The sequence below is a fragment of the Psittacula echo genome (genome assembly GCF_963264785.1).
Source record: "Psittacula echo genome assembly, chromosome: 4".
NCBI classification, from domain to species: Eukaryota; Metazoa; Chordata; class Aves; order Psittaciformes; family Psittacidae; genus Psittacula; species Psittacula echo.
Genome location: NC_137738.1, coordinates 112,568,292 through 112,586,550, shown reverse-complemented (window position 1 = coordinate 112,586,550; position 18,259 = coordinate 112,568,292). Strand labels below are relative to the sequence as shown.

The following is an 18,259-nucleotide window of genomic DNA, read 5'->3' as shown; positions in this document are numbered from 1 at the left end:
TGGGGGATGGGGGAAAAAGGGGTTATTTGAGCACAGGAGTCTTTGCAGGGAGCTTCCTAGCTTGGGAAAAAGCCTCTGGCTGAAGTTTATGTTTCTAGTGTGTGAGATATCAGGAACTAAGTAAGAGCCGGCTAAATCCACCAGTGCTAGATGCTGGTCAATGCCAGGCAGGGATCACTGCACCTGTCTGTACATGCTGCCCTTGTGCCATCATCATGGAATCATATAATCACAGAATCATAGAATAGTTAGGGTTGGAAAGGACCCCAAGATCATCCAGTTCCAACCCCCCTGCCATGGGCAGGGACACCTCACACTAAACCATGTCACCCAAGGCCTCATCCAACCTGGCCTTGAACACTGCCAGGGGTGGAGCATTCACAGCTTCCCTGGGCAAACAGCTGAGCACTTCAATAGCAAACTGATTTTACAGCTCTAAAAGACGCTATAGCTTCTATGAGTACATGGCTCAAATTGGGCCTTACAGTCGCTTTCATCCCCCAAAAGTAAGCTTCTGAGATTGCAATCTCCATCTGAGCCTTGTTCTCCTCCACCCCCTTCCCATATGTACGTTTGCCCAAGAACTCGCTTTGATCTCTGAGCAACATGGATGTGGTTCAGGAAAAGTTATTGGGTGAGTCACTGGGTTGGGATCTGCTGTCAGCTCATCCTCCTCCAGGTAGGCTGAGGAGCGAGCAACACAAAAGCTGCTCCAGAGGTTAAACAGATTAGCCCCTGAAAAGCGAACCCCTTTATTGCTTGAGGGTCTTCAGCATCTTCAGCTGGGTTTGCCAGAAATGCCAAGCTGAAACTCAGCTGCTTGGTCTCTGCAATAAAGAGCAGGGCTAGGAATTACTTTGAAGGGTTAATCTGTATATAAACCTCTGCAGTATGGTGGATTTCAAAAAGCACTCCTGTTGCTTACAAATTTGCTTCTCCAAGCTAGACGCAGTAATTGGAGAGTGGGAGTGACAACCTAAACCTTGTCTTGAACTGCCAGCTGGTGAATTCCCCATAAGAGGTATCTATCGTTCCCTCTTGGAGAAGAAAAACATCCCCCACGAACCTGAACAGCCAAGACTGCAGCAGAACCAGACCTGAAGTTAAGGACTGAGAGAAGCAGATTTATTTCTACCCTCTCAAGTGGATGCAAGAGTTAACAAAGCAGTTTAAGCCTCTACTTCTGCTAACTTTTCTTTTCCTTTCTATGCAAATGCATTTATTTTCTCTAGACACTATCCCTGCAAACTACCTTTCAAGCGACAGGTCCGTTGACACATAAGATTTAACAACTCTACCTTCACACCTTAGGAATTACTGTTACAGAAAAGGCACAGTCTCTGACAGAAGCTACAGCTCACACATCTCAACATCTATTAGTGTTGCTAAAGCTAGATCCACTCCTACCTTTGCAACTGTTGAACACACTGGGTTTACTTCCGTGAACTCAATCTGAGACAAGTAGGAAAAATACAGTTAAATATATAGTGGCTAGCATTGACTGTCACGTACAGATAAGTGGGACTTACATCTTCACAGTCTGGTACTACCCTCGCAAACATGTTGCTGGGGGAAAAAGATTGGCTCCAGTGATTATGCATTACCTAGAAATTGAAATAGATTGAGTAGACTACAATAAATACATGCCAGAAAAAATATAAGGAATGTGTGGGATTGCCTATACTTTATCTTCACATTTCTTGGTAAAATAACTTCCTTATGGTGTAATCAAAAATGGAAAGCCAGCACCTAACTAAATTAAGTGCCGCAAACATTAATAACGGTTAAAATTACCATTCAATTTATTTTTATACTGGATGATCTTCAAAGTTGTAGATTGAGAATTGTTGAAACCTTTTAGGGGTTTGTTTCTCAAATCAGAATTCTTCAGAGAAGCAAACGTTAGCTTGAACTTTTACATCTAAAAATCCTTAGTGAAAGGAAATTGACGTATTTAAAAAGAAAAAAAGAAAAAGAAGAAGAAAAACTTTAAAAGTTCCCCTGATAGTTACAGATGGTTTAATCTTTGGAACCTATTACATGTTCATTTTCCCTTCAGCATTAATTATACATAATTACCACCACTTTACCCATACCCTTTCAAAAACGAAATCTGTTTACATTTTTCGCCTACGTTATATCAATGAATGATTTTTAATGCAGTTTGTCGAGAAATGAGGCTCCTCTTCACCCTCCGAAGGAGAAGGGGAGCCCGTGCGCGGCAAACCAGTTTTATTTAAGTTCCTTTAATATAGCTTAATTACTTTTAAACTCTGGAAGCAATTAGGTTATCACCCTTTGAAGTGTGGCAGACAAGTGGCTGTGCCGGGAGGAGAAGGCACGGCTCTGCCCCGGTGCTTGCGCTGCGCGCAGGGGCAGGCGCAGCCGCGGAGCGGGCCCTGGGGGAGACACTGAAGGGCCGGGGCTGCCTTAGCCGGGAGCTCCCTGAGAGATGTCGGTCCTACGGGAAGAGCGGCTGGGGAAATCGTAACTCACGTTCGGCTGGGAAGAGGGATTCTGGTTAAGGCTGAGAGCTGCGCTGATGCTGGGAAAGATTGAGGAGGATTGTTCGCACTTTTCAACCTTATAATTTCACCCTGCGCACAAGCCACGAAATTGTATGGCTCTATTCGCCCTCTCTTTTATTTTTTTGCCCTTCTTTCTCTTTGTATTTCCCCTCTTTCCCGCGTCGTAGCTCGCTGTCAGGTGTTTTTATTCCCGGCCGTGCAGGGATCAAAGCTCTTGTGAGGCTGACACACGATCGCCCTGGGTAGGGGCGGTGGGCGGCGGGCGGCAGCGAGTGCGGGGCTGCTCCTCCGCGTCCCCTTTCACAAGGGGCATTTCCACAAGGGTTTGGGGGGGGGGGAGGCTTTATTATTTATTATCGCAAGGGGCTCTTCCCCCTGTTGTTTCATCTCGGTGCTCCCCTTTGAGGGTGCTATAGTCAGGGAGACAGCAAAAGGAGGGGGCACACACACATCCCGACCCCAAATCCTGCGTGCCCGGCAGCAGCTCCTCTTTTTGCATGTCATGTTTATAACCTGATGGAAACCAAGACTGATATTTGTGGTCGGGAGAAGATGACTTTCACCTCTCCAGATCACTCTCTTAAATAAAAAAGAATTGACCAGCTATGGGCGTAAGCATTTATCTTGAGTTTGTGGTCATTATCTTTATTATATAGCCTCGGCAATAAATAAATCTAGTAGTTACTACCCCACAATAAAACTGTAGTATATGGGACACCTTACTATTACTTTCTTAACAATCTGCCATCTCTTCACCTCTAAATCTTCCCTGTCTGCCCACCGGCCCGCACGGGTGGCTCCCCCTCCGCAGGTGCGGAGCCTCAGCGCCGTTGTCTCCACCCCGCCGGCCCTGCCCGCTCCTGTCCCTTTTTCGCACTGATTCCTTCCAAATGGCTGCCCCTTGGCCCCGCAGGTGCCAGCACTGCCCGCGGGCTGCCTTCAGCCCAGAACCCTGGGTCGGCACCCCCGAGGTGGGTGTCCCTCTGTGGTCATCCCCCGATGGCTATACCCTTATGAGCAATCCCCAGTTAAGTGTCCCCCTGTGGGTATTCCCCGGGTGGTTCTTCCCCGTAGGCAGCCCCCAGGTGAGTGATCCCCCATGGGCGCCCCCGCCTGAGCACCCATAGCCCAGTGGGGCGCGCGCCCCAGGTGGGACTCAACCCTTTTTGGGGATTACACACACCAGCTAATATACCTCCTCCCGGCTTTCTACCCCTCATTCCGGCCCGTGGGGTGCGAGGGAAGGGGGAACCTCTCTTCTCGGGGGCTGCGTCCTGAACACCCCCCCCCCCCTTTTTTTTTTTGGAGGAGGAGAAACTACCCCAAAGCTGAGGCTCAGCAGCGAAGGAAGCGCTGCCGCTGCGCCGGGGAGCCCTCACCTCGGCTGCTTGCTTCTCTGGGCTTTTATTTTTCCCTATTCCATAGGTAAATGTCCACGCAATAATATTTATTTACAGTCAGGATGCTGCGCGTATGTTTCTTTTAATTGTATTTTACCAGGGTGATTCCTTCTTGCCTTTAAAACAAGCGGCTTGGAAAAATATTCCCATTTGGGGCGAGGGGTAAAGGAGGGGGAAGGAGGGGGGCCATTTTTATTTATACCTTTGACATTTAAAAGAGCATAATTAATTTGTCCTGCTTGCATTAACATTGTTGAGGAAGGTTTCAGAAAGCTAACCAGCAAAGGGAAGGGGGGAGGAAAAATAGAAGCTCGCCTAGAAAGCTTAGTATTTTTTTTTTCTCTTTCAGATGTGTAATCAATCATTCGAGTAGGAGGCAGCAAAATTGTAAAGATTCGATAGATTAAAATGCAAATGAAAGGTAGAAAAAGAAACATTAACATGGCAATCAAAGATTTAATAATCGTAAATCACGGTGGGGTTTTTTTGTTGCAGCTGCAGTTTGTGTGTTTTTTATGTTTTAATCATGTTCGTTCTATAAATAAATAATTTCTGAAACGAGACTAATTTTTCACTATTTTAACCGTGGGCTATGGCACTAAATATATTTTTTTTTTTAAGTATGGAACTCCAGATTGCAAACTATCAGACCAGAAAAGGGGAAAAAACAGCTAAGTTGGATTAGTTCACATTTGAAATTTCAAGTGCAGTGTCTTCGCCCCATTGCTTCGCAGTGCCGACTGCTTTACTTTCCAATTGAAATCCTTATGAAGTTTATTTGGAAACGTGGATGTTTATGTAAAAGCAGACGAGCGGCGTTTCTTTACAAGGCTAACGGTAGCGCCAACCCTCATTCCTGGAGGAAATATAGAAAGATAAAATATATAGGTATACACACATATATATAGGGAAAAGAGCAATATCACTTAGGCTTCCAAACTAAAGTGTTACTAAATTTCCAAGGGAAGGATGAGGGGGGAAACCTGGGGAGAGAGCTGATAAATGAGGGAAGGACGAGCTGGAGAGGATTTGCTCTCTGCCCTCGGTTTAGAGCTGCGCGTTAAAATGAGGGAAGCATTGGGGCTGCCTGGGATGGCTGTGCCAACCTCAGCATACCCTTGCCCTGGCTCACATAGGCTCGCCTTTGATTCCCCCAAGCCCCGGGTTTAGGGGTGCACCAGCTTATCCTCTGGGAAAGTGGCTGGGAAATAATTCTATTAACTTTTGGACGCAGCAGATGGAGTTCATTTTGTGAGGCGAGGAGCGGGGAAAGGAGTTAATCTTTACTTCGTTGGTAATCTTTATAGATCTGCGGAGAGAGAAGGGAGAGGGGGAAAGAGCCCCGCTGGCTGCTCAGGTTCGGGGGGTTTCAGCAGCGCTGCCCTCGCTATAGAGCTCTCGGCGTCTCTTCGCTGCGGTGAAAATACGCTGGTGAAAAACAACTAAATGAGGGGAACGAGCAGCGTTTCTGCGCCCTCCTCCTCCTCCATGTCCCCCCATCACCCCCTTCAGGGGCTCCCACCACGTTCCCCCGCAGCTCTCCCGCCGCCGGGCCCTACGCGGGGCGGCCGCCGCGGGACCCCGCGCATCCTCCGCGGCCGAGTTCCGCGGGGATCAGACTGGGAAAGGGCCCTGCGGGGGCCCTGAGGAGCCCCAGATCAGCCTTCCCCGCTGCTCCTCCGGGCAGGTACCCGGCCAAACGCTTCGGGATGGGGGGGGGATAGGAGCATTGATGTACCAAGTGTTTTTTCCCACCCAAATAATATTAAACCCATTTGAATTTTTAATTCTCTTTTTCATCCCCTCCCCAGATGGGGTGTCCCACAAGGACGGCCCCGCCCGGGGGTGCCCTTGCCCCGCACGCCGGCTGCCGGGGCCGCGCTCCGGGCGCTGCCCGGGACTTGTTGTCTGCCAGGCGGGGAGCGGGGCCCTGGGGGGGGGTTGGTCCGGGGGGGCCGCCGCCTCCCGCAGCCCCTGACCCCGGCATGCACGGCGCGGCTCCATTGATCATCCTGGCCCGCCACCCCCTCCCTTTATGAGATAATGCAATTACAAACATCAATAAGGAGCTGCGAGGGGAATCATTATGCGGTGACAGTGATAAATGACGGTGCAGAAATAGCATGCTTTTTTTTTTTTCCTTTTTTTTTTTTTTTCTAACAATCCAGGGGCTTTGGGGGCTGAGCACAGTCACCAAGGTAACAGATGACATCCAAAATGGCACCAAAGGAAAAAAAATGAACAGTCTTTCTTTTGCCTTTCACTCTTTTCCCCCTGCTCTTCCAAAAGAGTTACTTGGGGCTTTAGAAGCAGCTGCCACACAGGCATGCGGTTATTTCCACACGCATTAAAGAGACGACGAAGGTTTGCTGGCTGTCACACACAAAGCGGCAGCCCGGCCCGGAGCTGAGCAGCCACCTCCAGGCGGCACCTCGGCGGCAGAGGTGGGGGGGTCCCCGCACCACGCACGATCGCTACGCGCCTCGCAAAGCACCGCACCGACTGGACCGGCCCGCGCCCAGGGTCCGCCGTCTGAACCCGCCACTCGGGGAGCGCCGCTTTGCTGTTATGTATATATAATATATATATACGTATTATCATCCTGGGCGGCACAACAAGGTCAGGGGAGAGGGTAAACAGAGTTTTCCAAGCGGGCTCAGGACGCGAGGAGAGCTGGGACTTTCCGCGCAACAGCGCAGAGGGTAGGAATATGCACCGCGTGTCCGAAAAGTGCCGCTTCTGAGCCCAAAAGTACCTGTGTCCGCGGCAGGCACCCCTCTCCCCAGCCTCTCTGCCCGCCCGCTTGATGCTCCCCCTAAAAACCCCAACCCTTGTGAGGTGCCGCGGTCTACTCCAGAGCAGGGCAGGCCCCGCGCAGCCATGCGCGCAAATACCGCGCTAACGCGTCTGCCTCCCCGTCCCTCCGTCCCCGCCCCTGTGAGGAGGGAGGAAAGCTTTGAGCCCGCCTTGCGCGGCACTGCGCGCACGCGGCTCCGCGGGAAGCTTTGCTGGGCGGGGGGGGTGGGGGGGACGACACAAAAAGAAAAGTGAGAGGGGAAAAATTAAGATTGTTCAAATAAAGAAAAAAAAAGGGGGGGGGGGAGCGGGGAGGAAACTGAACCCCCTCCGGGGGTCGCACAAACTTTGGGCTTGCGGCGCGCAATGTCCGCGGCGCTGCGCGGGCGACCGAGGAGCCCCCAACCCCCCCCCACCCCCCGCGGCACTCTCCCGAGCCCCCAAGAGATGGCAGTCGAAGCCGGCTTTCCTCCTCCTCCTCCTCTTCCTCCTCCGCCTGCTCCTCCTCGGCGGGCAGCGGCAGGACAGCGAGGCGACGAGCCCCCCCCGACACACATCCGCGCCCTCTCCCGAACTCCGCCGCTCTTCGCGCAGCGCCGCGCAGCGCGCACTCCCGCGGGGCGCGCAGTCCCAAGCGCCGGGGCGTTGAGGCGCAGCCGGGCGGCCTCCCCCGACCCCCACCCCCAGCCCTCCCCGGCGGCCTCCCCCGGTGCGGTGAAAGGAGGTAGCTAGGAAACAGCGAGCGGCCCGAAAAGGCGGAATTTCCAACGTGTAAAATGTTCTTAACGGAGCCATTGAGAGAGTGCAATAAGGCGTGAGGGGGAACTAATCTCCCCATTTAAATGTTTGTGGCAATTTTATCTAAATGAATTTTAATGCTAAACGAGGGATAATTCCCTATTTGTAACCCGTTTACTTCTCTTTCCTGTGCCTCTGAAGCTGTCTAACATCATGCGATGAACAATAACAATAAAAATACTGTCAAGGCATATTCTTCATTTTGAATGTGTTATAATTACAGCTGATTAAATGTCTTGGGATATAATAGTGGGCTCAATTTGAAATGTGGGTGTTTTGTCTTCCCCCCATAAAAAAAGTCCCATGGAGGAAGGTCTGTGCCCCACTTCTCTGTGGCTGAGAGGAGGAAAGGACGCGTGTGCCCTCACATGCAAGAGGGCGGTTTGTTTTTGTCTTTCAAGAAACATAAAAAACCCAAAACCCTAAAACTAAACACAACAACAGCAACCAGGAAAAAAAAAAAAAAAAGGAAAAGAGGAGAAAAAAGAAAAAAAAAAAAAAAGGCAAAAAGCAAGCCCCGTTCATTCACGTTTTGGCAGAAAAGTGTCATTATTCCGGGCTCACAAAGCGGGAGCAGGGATGTGCAGCCTTTTAGGAGGTAGAGTGGCCCTTTAAAAAATGGGAAAAAGGGAAAAAAAAGAAAACTCAGGAAAAAAGGAAAAAAAAAAAAAAGGAAGGGGAGGAGACCCAAGCTGCATGGGGAGAGGTGCCCACTTTGGTGGCTTGCTTCATTCAAGATCTGTGCTGCCTGCTGCCAGCCCTGCCTGTACTCCTGACTTACCCCCATCCAGCTTCAACCCTCCACCTCAGGAGGACAAGCAGGGTGGGCAAGAGGGTGCCCCCGGAGCACCCCCTGACAAAGGCCAGGAGGGGGGCGGCAGGTTTGGAAGGGGTGCAGGGGAGCTGTTGTTGATTTTGCTTGAAGAGATTTGCATAATTCTCCTATCCCCAGGAAACTCTGATTTTATTTATTAATTTATTTACATTTATTTATTTATTATTTATTTATTAGCAGCTGGGATTTTATTTAAGAAAACTCAAAGGTCTTGCAGCCGACCCAGGCTCTTTGGTGCTATTTAACTCGCTGGCTGCGATGCAGAAAGTACAGCTGTGTGAGGAAATTGGTTAATGAGGAGAGGACGGCCAGCACCAGCCTGCACTCACAAGAGGTCCAGCAGCCCCTCGCACCACCACATCATTTCACTTACAAATATGCATTGCCCAGGCAATGGTTTCCAAGTTTTATTTTCCTCCTTCCTTAATATGTTCAGGTCCAGAAAGAAACATAGTATGTGAGTGGCTCCAAGAATTTAGACTGTGCATCAGAACTTCATTTGGGGTGGGGGGCAATACTATTTACAAATTTCTGTCCACTAATTCCCTATAATACTACATTTATTAAAAGGCAACAGTTCCCATCCTGACTATTTACAGTGCAAGTTCCAAGCAGGTTTCCTTGTGCAGCACAGCATTACTTTTACATTCTTTAAACATGAAGCCAATATTTAAATAGCAAATGCGAGGTATGCCTCTGGAGCTAGCTGAATTTTGTAGCTGCTTGGATCCCAGTTTGGGATGGAATGGCTACAAATACTGAAGGGGGGCAGGAAACAAATTTTGCAAGCAGTGGAGTCACCATGACAAAAAATAATTTGTTTTTATTTTAGATTCAGATTTCATTACTGCACTCAAACTACTACAACTGGGCTTTGAGTTATTATACAATCCAAACTGTTTCAATCAGAAACTCTAAGACTCAGTGTGCAATGATTATTATTAATAATAATTAGCTCCTTGGTTTCTTGATAGAAAAAGGCTATCAACAAGCATTTGTTTAACCACAACAAAAGTATAATTAGCTTATCCCACTTAGTAAATCTGTATGCATGCCAACTCATACCAAACTGCTACTTTTACAAAAAATTGCAATAATACAGATCATTTTTCCAGTCCTTTTTGCACAAAATTTATTTACAATGTATACATAAATGCTCCATGATGGGACTATGGGGAAAAAAAAATGCACACATGACCGATGTCTTGCCCAGAAAGAAAGTCAACATATTAAAAATAAATCTTCAGTCCATGTTTCGAGCTGCATAAAACAGGAAGTGATGTACAAGGTGGTGGTTGCTGCATGGGGACAAGGATGCTCTGATGTGACAATTAGGCTTCAAATACACTGCCTTTCCGTTTCCATGCTTCCTCCTACCAGTCTCCTTAAGACACTGCCTGCAACAGCTGATTAATCATTGTTGATGACTGCAGTTTTTCCCATCCTTCCCGATTTACATCTGTTCAGGCCAATTCAAATATGGTGAGTAAATGAATTAGACATGCAAATTCACGCCCCAGGCTAGAAAGAGAGAGAGGGAGAGAGACAGGGAGAAAGGGAGAGAAAGGGAAGAAAGAGAGGAGACAGGGGGGAGAGAGAGAGTGTGCATGGCTGAAATCCTAGGATAGAAGAAAGATTCTTCTGCCTGACATAGTTATTTTAATGCTCTAAAAATCCTGCAAATAAGCCCTTTCTGTCATTTGCAGGATAAGTGTAAGGCTTCTTTTTCAATGTAAGGAGGCTTCTGGAGGAAGTGAAGAGCTATGGAAACAACACACATAGTGTGGAAAAATTTCACATTTTTTTTAAAAAATCTATAAGAAACAACGTAATATGGATAACAGTATAATAGCATTTTACAATATTTCACTCTTTGTTCTCTTAATGTCTCATATAGGTATTTAGCATGTCCCCAGAAGTTGACTTCAGTTGGTGTTTTCCTGCTTTTCAGGGTCCCTGTGAAGAATCGGAACGTCCCTTGGTCCAAAGTTGAAGCCAAGAACTCCATAGTCATTGCAGAAAGACAATGTTTGAAATCTACCGTTGCTGCAGACAACGCGTATTTCCCTTAAGCTACTGAGCATGAATGTCCATCACTTGTCCGCTCACTGCCGGCTCGCCGGTATGAAGCATTGTGGGGCTTGATGCTGACATGGGCATTCCAGGGTGGGGTGGTCCTCCATGCATCATCATCGCTGGGTGGTGAGGGTGTCCAGGAATGTAGGTATGCATGGGGGGGCCATGACGCAGCTGAGCGGGATGAGGGGGCATCTGGGGTGGGGTATAGCTTGGCTGTCCCATATTCATACCCATTGGACTACCCCGAGACACATAATCCCCTGGCATACTTTGCAGCCCTGTGGAGAGAAAGAAGTGGTGGTGAGTGCTGGGGATCAGCTATGGACATTGGGCCACAAAGCTCCTCGGTTTGGGCACGGGAAGGCTGGACTTGAGCCCAAGGTGGGATGCGGAGTCATGGATGTGTGAGTGCAGCTGCCTTTGTGGGATTGGAGTCTGTGTATGGACTCACAACAACGGCAACAGGAATGATTCTCAGGTCATAAAAACCCCCCAAGAACATCCTCCCCCCTCCAAATACAGAGTTCTGGGAGATAAAACCGCTTTCTGCTTTTATGGTTAGGAACGTACGCGATGGAGATATTTCCGATTTGGAAGCATGCCCAAGGCAGGGCCAGCCTGATGATGACTAACGTCACACAGGGTGGTGGCACCAAGCCGGGGAAGCCCTTATGAGGGCTCTTAGGTGGGCTTCATCCCCCATGGCCTTGTTCCAGCTACCCGCCTTCGTCTCCCCACTTGTAAAAGTGTGCTGGGAATACAAGGCAGGGAATCAGTAGTAGTTAATGAGGGGCTTGGGAGGAAAGATGAGTTAAATCAGTGTCAAGGTTTATCAACAGTTATTTATTTAGCTCTTGAGCCCCATCACTTGGAATCTGTCCCAAGTATTTGTGCCATTCAAACAGACGCTATACAGCAAGCACATACATCACTGAACAAAGGCTTCATATGAAGCCGAAATTGATAGGATTACTAAGGACGATTGTTAAATCAAACCTGTATTTTTAAATGCATTAAAAATATATCTATAATCAATAACAGTTATCAATTAATTCTTTCCCCTTGCTCACTTCTGTCTGAAAAAAATTCAGACACGTAACTCAGTCAACCTTGTAGTGGGTTTGGGAGAACAATAAGAAAAAAATTGGACCTAAAACAATAAAACCTCCTGCTTTCTGTGGGCCTCTGCCTTCTGCTTGGATTGCTGTAGCTGATGGGAACTGACAGGTGTATTGTTTCGGAGAGCTATAAGCTCCATAATCATCAAGGGTGAAAGGCATACGCTATTGCTAAGTAGGTTCAATTGGCTTTAGTTCTAAGTAAAAGCGCACTGTGAATGCGCCGAACACCTTGGAATCAGGTCTCAAGACTCTAGCAATGAATAGCTGCTTAATCTAGCCTAAAGGAACAGTTTTGAACTAATGAAAATTGCTTATAAAATATACTGTACTCACAGCTCTTTAATCAAAAAAGATGATAATATTTTTTGTAATAACCTATTAATTTAATTGGTCACGAAGCATAAAATACATCATTTAAATTTAATTGACCCAGAAACTAAGAAACAATATTTAAATTAACTAAGCTAGAAATTTCCATGATGAGGTAATAAGGCTGTTGCATTCCCAAGCTCAGAGGAATGTTTTCACAGCTAATTGTTAAAACTTAGTTTTGACTTGCACCCAGAGAAGGCAACTATGAAATACACTTGGCCTGGGTAACTTCAAACCCTGCGTTAATATTGGCTGGGGGTACAGCAAAGATGCCAAAATAACTGCTTGTAACTCTAGAAAGAGAGCGAAAGAGACAGAATCAGGCACCATTTAAACACGGTACTGGTGCCTCAGTGTTTCAAACTGCTTTGCTCTTTAAATAAAAATAAAAAAAAAAAAAAGAAAGAAAAAAAAAGGTGTATAATGTATTTTCCCTTATAAAAAGACAAAAGGGTGGGGGGAAACTGGGGCAGTTTTTCTAGGCTTTCTTTGCAAGGCCTGCCACTGAAGATTGCATTAATGATCTCTATTTTTGTATACTGAATAAGTCAAATCCATTTGTCACACTGCAAGTGATGGCATACTTAATTTGGATATAGTCAATTAGCCTGGGCTAAGCTCCATAGCCTGCTGCGCACACCTCTATTTTGTATTCTCTCTTTTTCCTTTGCCACACGTAATCCCATTATGATGGACAGACAAAGAGAAATAAACTTGGGGGGAAAAAAATTAAGAAAAAAAATCAAAGTTTGGTCCACTGCCTTCTAAAACGCAACTAAGTGAAGCCACAGCTTGTTTTTTTTTTCACCTATGAGAACTCTCTGTTTGGCTTTTTTGGTGTCTTGCAGGTTAGCAGGAGAAATGTAACTCATGCATCAACTGCGGTTAGACAGATTTATGACACTTTGGGGACATGCTCTTTCCTCTCCCTGCGCTGCTGCAGACCGCTTACATTTTGCAAATCAGTCTGTTGCCAAGACGACGGGCTCCCCCACCTCCCTGGCTGCTTCTTGTTTTGTCATGTGCTCAGGGATGGATAATAGCATCAATGTATGGCGGCGTCAATGTACGGCGGCGTCAGTGTACGGCGCGCGCGCGCACGGGGGGTTTGGGAGCTTGGAAAGCTTGAGCTGAACCAGAGGGACAGAAACCCAAAGGAGCCCAGGCGTAGGATGGATGGATGGAAAGGAAGGAACAAGCATGAGGCTATGGGCAGGGAGAACATAGGGAAATGTAAGGAGACAAATATCCCTCGGACAAAGTGAGAACAAAGACCCCGTTTGTACTTACTTCCCCCTGGCTTTGCCATTGGTTACCTAGGTGAAGGTTACATGTAGTGCCACTGCCCCTCCATGCCCATATTCATGCCCATTCCACTCATAGGTCCTAGAAGGAGATAAAAATCCAAGAAGATGCCAGAGAATGAGCAAAGTCAACAGATAGTGCCAAAAGCCCCTTTCCAAAACACAGCATGGAAGAGAGTCCAGGACCCCTCGAGCGAGAAGATGCCTGGTTTCCCTCAGTGGTTGAAAGCAGGCAGAAGACAGGCAAGGCAAGGCAGACAGTTGAGACGACGGTGAAGGGTGGAAGTGTGGTTACCTGTGGTGGCATGACTGAGATCACCCATCGGTGGGCAATGCTACCCCAAGGGCTTACCTGGCGCTCGGATGCCCATGTGCTGCTGGCCGTCCATCACAAAACCTCCCATCGGCTGCCCGTCGGGGTTATAGGGTGTGCCTTGACTTACTGGAAAAGTGTAGAACATTGCTTTTTAGCAACAGCCAAAAGGGTCATCTCTTGGTGTCAAGACACAACCTGCCTATCCATGGACTCTGTGAGACAGCTATAAATGCTGGCTCTAAACAGAATGAAAACCATCTACTGTTCAAATTGAGAGGCTGGGCTAACACACTTGCTTGGTTTTGGCTTAATTTCCTACTGCGAGTTTGGAAATGAAGTTAGCGATCCAAAATCGCGAGACACAAGGAGCCCCAGCTCCAGCTGCTGCCACTGCTGACGTCAATGCAAAGACCTGTATAGGAGCTGGATTTTATGGCTGGAATAGTCACACTGAAATTGCAGTGTGTTAAATTACGCCCGTGTGCCTTTCTAAGAGCAGGACCTGAACACATTCATGCCAGATATTTACCCCTAATGACAAAATAATCGAATGTACTCAAAGAGGAATTGTGGCCCAAAGGCATCTAGAACAACGATGGATTTGGATAGTCTGGCAGTGAGACTTGGGAAAGCAAAACCAACTGGGAGTAACTGGCTATTCCTCGATGGTAAATACCCACACAGAGATGCGAGCCAAGACCTCAGATAGAACCAGCATGTGAAAACTTAAGATTTTTTACAAAAATAAAAAGAAATTCCCCCAAAGTAAACACCAAATACTCATCAATCCCCAAAGACAGCTACTAAGAAGAGACAAGGGACAAAAGGATCCTATACAAGTACCACTACCTGAACTTGAGGTTTTAACTGTACATTAAAAGCCGGCTTCAGATGTAAGCTGCCTTGGGTTATTAAAGCACATAAAGCTCTACCTCACTGAATGTCTTTGAACTTTACTGAGTCCCACAAGCGATTCTGACCCCTTTGCCCTTTTGACAGGTAATAAAGTTTACAGCAATTCCACACCAAGCCATGCACCAGGGAGTGGTCATAGGAGCAGAAAGAGCCGTGAAGGAAAACTCAAAACAACTACTTGCATGTGTATGGGAAGTCCAGTCATGGAGTGGATCATTTTAGTTTCTTTTTCTGAATTTTCAATTTTTTTTCCCAAATGTTTTAATCATGGCAAAATTATTAGGGTAGTAATGAAAGAAAGCTGGTTGTATTTCAATTGTCAATCACTCCCAGCATTCATTTCTCATCTATTTACCAGGTAATGCACCTCCCGGTGAATGGCTTAAGCATGTTTTTTGCCTGCGTGTCTTGAATACAGCTACTATTGGGGACTTACCTGCTCGATTGGACTGGTCTATCATGGGCTGAACTATTCTTCTTCTAGCATTAATAAACCTGCAAGAAAAGAAAGCAAACGGTTAGGAAAGGGATGACTTCTACCCATCCCCAAGCCCTCTCGCCTCACTCTGTCGGGCTGCGACGGGATGCAAATACTGCAAAACCTCTAACCCTGATGACCTTTGAGAACACGAGCTTGGGGTTTCCAAGCTGATTTATGTTTGCCTGCTTTCTACCACAGTCAGACACTTCCATTTCATCTTTTCATGGGGGAATTAGCTGAGTTTTCAGGAAACAATACCAGCAACGCTCTTCTCAATTCAGCATGGGGCACAAAAAAAAGCCAAACAGGTGAAGCCGGCGAGATGCTTGTGAGGGCATCTGCTTCCTCCCCCTCATTAGTGCCATTTCTGCCTTATGTCCTCTGACTTCTTTTTCCATTCTTTTTTTTTTTTTATCAAAACCTGCCCCTACCTCTCGCAAACCTAATTCCCTTTTAATGCCCACTATTAAGATAATGAACTGTGATGGCAGAAGCCCATCAAATGAGGGAACGTCTGGAGTTTTATCACTGCTAACTCACACTGCTGGGGACTTCAGAGCCCTGCATTCCTCCTAGCCATTTCTTGGTGGGCTTTTCCCCCCCCTCTCTTTATGCAAAGTCTGAGGGGTCAAGGCGAGGTCATAGCTTTACAGTAATTGAATTTATAATCCTGTTTTCTCCAGCTAGGCCTGACCATTTACAGCAAACATCTTGTTAAACTGTAATTACTGGACTACTGAAAATTCCCCCCGAACAATGAAAAGCAGATCTTTGGAAATGAAAAAAAAAAAAAAGAAGGTAGAATAATTTTTTAAAAATAGTCATCTGCAACTGTACTCCTCGTCCTTCTGTAGCTCTCCGCCTCAGTGAGTCTTGCAATGCTTATTTGGGAAACGAATATTCAAAATACTTTGGAGCAAAACAGAAGAAGGAGGAGGATCACAACTGCCTCGGTCTCCTCTGTGGGTAGTCCTCATGGCGCTGAAATCAGGAGGCTCAAAACCATGGCTGGGAACCTGCCTGAAGAGCTTTAGAAGAACTTCCCTTGTGGTCTCACTCATCAGAAAGCTCAGTTAAAACCCATTTGGAAAAAATCTTCGCTGAGATTTAATCACAGCAAAGCCTCATAACCAGACTTTACATTCTTTGCAAGACAGAGAACAGGAATAATAAAAAAAGTGTATGCCACAATATCTACTAGTAAAAGAAGAAGCATGAGCCTGGGTAAAATGACACAACACTTGCAGAATGCAATAAGAACGTCCACAAAGGACTGCTTGCTGCTTGTTTTTGTTGCCTTTGCTTGGAGTGGCTTAGCAGGAGTTCTCCTACTGCAGAGATAAAGCCAATAGGACCTTCCTGCGGGAATCAGCTCTGTACACCCGTTCCCCAAAACCAGAGGGGAGAAGAATCACAAACCACCACCCCATGCTGTTTGTTTTGCCCTCATCAAAGACCATCACAGTGATTTTGGTCTCTTCCTATCTATCTCCTGTTCCCTACTGATGCCTGTTAACCAAACTCCAGCAAAAAATTAATCAAGATGTTGAATCCTGATCAAGTCTGTCTCAAGAAAATGGGCTCAAAGGCACAAATTCCGGGTGCCGATGTGGAAACCTTATACCTTAACTAGGTCATGGTTTGCCAGCAAGAGCATTGGATCAATTTTTCTACACATTTCCAATAAAGAAAAAAGAAAACTCAACTCCAGCAAACAGTGTTGCAAATCAGTTTATCATTATCTTGTACAAACCATGGAAATTAGAATCATGTGAGCAGAAGGTTAGACTAATTCTCCTTTCTCATTATAAGCACAGGTGTAGCACAAACACCATGTGAAATGAGCAATTAAAAAAAATCTGCCTTTTTTCCCCCATTAGCTGTCTTACCTCCATGACCAATTAGAAAATTGTTTAATATCTGTAATCTGCATTTGCAGAAAGCAATTTTCACAGTAACTCTCCTAAGTAAAACAACACCACACAACCCCAGTGCCTCAGCCATTTCTTTCTGCATGCCTGGCAGGCTCTTGCTGTGTTCACTCCATCCTTCTACTGCCCAATTGCCAGGACCTCTTACTGCGGCAGGAGGGGAAGGTTTTTGGTAGCTATGAGACTGGCTGGTCACTGAAACCTTCATTTGCCGAAAGCTTTTACCCCAAAGAAACCCTGAGCAACATTAAGCACACATACCCCCAATTTCACAACCTTTTCTTCCTTCTCCTCCAAACTATAAGTGCTTTTAATAAGAAGGGGGGCTCAAAATCATAAACTATTACAGCTAGACTTTACCAGTAAGTATCCAGAAAATGTGCCTACGGTAAAACATATTCTCACCTGTTTGCACTGTGCTACAGCTTGGGATATCTCTTTCAAGAACATTTTACGCACAGGTACTTAATAGTTATCTTCTTCCTATGCATTAATGGAAGTATTTTCTATAAGTAGCAGTTCTGCCAAACAGCCCAGTGTTTGGATGTCTTCAGGGGGAATTCAGACGCAAGAACATTTTCCTTCTGGGCAAAGTAATAAAATGACATTCTCGCTCCTCCCACTAGAAGTCAAACGGAGGTCAGCTCCCCATCCTTGTATCTGTTTAAATAAACTGGTCCAGCTGTTTGTTTCCAGGGTGCCCTTTAACCTTCTGTCCCATCCTCCCTGCCTTTGTAACAGGACGCTTTACTTTGCATTATAGAAGACTCCAAACCACTATGCATTAAAAAAAAAAAAAAAAGAAGAAGAAAGTATTCACTTTCAAGTTTCTTCCTGCATCCCAAACCTGGAATTCCTAAGAACCCATCAGATTAAAACTACTAATGTGGCTTGCCTTGCGAAAGCACAACGCAGCGCTCTTACATTTACAAATCACAGTTGAGAACTCCGCAAGCCAAACTGCAAATTAGCTGTTGCTTCAGAAATATGGGGGCATGAAGATAATTTCTTCGTAATGCTTTTTTTTGTTTGAGAGAAGGGCCAAGATCTTTTGATCACAGTCTTTGCATTTCCAAAGCATCAGGCTGACATAGCACCAGCAAAATGATGGAACAGAAAAGCTAGCAGGAAAAATCTCACTGCTCCTTTTCCTGCATGTTCACGCTCACCTAAGAGAAAGAAAACCTAAGTCACTCTAACTTTTAAAAGTTAAAAAAAATAGGACCTAAAAAACCTATTCCTGTATTAAGGATTACTCAAATGGAGTACTGTCAAAATACAACTCAGCATAAAACTTAAGTTAATCATTAAGACCGCTGCATAACCTTACTCATGTGAGTAAAGACCCACAGAGGCTCAAAGACTTGCGTATTTTTTCTCATA

General features: G+C 46.2%; 1 protein-coding gene across 7 annotated transcripts in view; it reads right to left on the bottom strand.

The window, feature by feature from the left end:
• Positions 1 to 9,233: 9,233 nt before the first annotated feature.
• The window catches only part of MEIS1 (Meis homeobox 1), a 109,144-nt gene continuing 100,118 nt past the window's right edge, over positions 9,234 to 18,259 (bottom strand). For 4 of the 7 annotated variants that reach the window (XM_080616829.1, XM_080616833.1, XM_080616832.1 and 1 more), the window contains 3 exons: positions 14,901 to 14,959; positions 13,586 to 13,675; positions 9,234 to 10,714 (listed from right to left, as the gene is read on the bottom strand). In XM_080616829.1, coding sequence (XP_080472955.1) covers positions 10,431 to 10,714; positions 13,586 to 13,675; positions 14,901 to 14,959 — 433 coding nt within the window. In that variant the 3' untranslated portion in view covers positions 9,234 to 10,430. Of the gene's footprint in view, positions 10,715 to 13,219; positions 13,316 to 13,585; positions 13,676 to 14,900; positions 14,960 to 18,259 lie in introns of those variants that run through there. The other 3 variants (XM_080616831.1, XM_080616830.1, XR_013956730.1) reach the window with 2 other exon arrangements.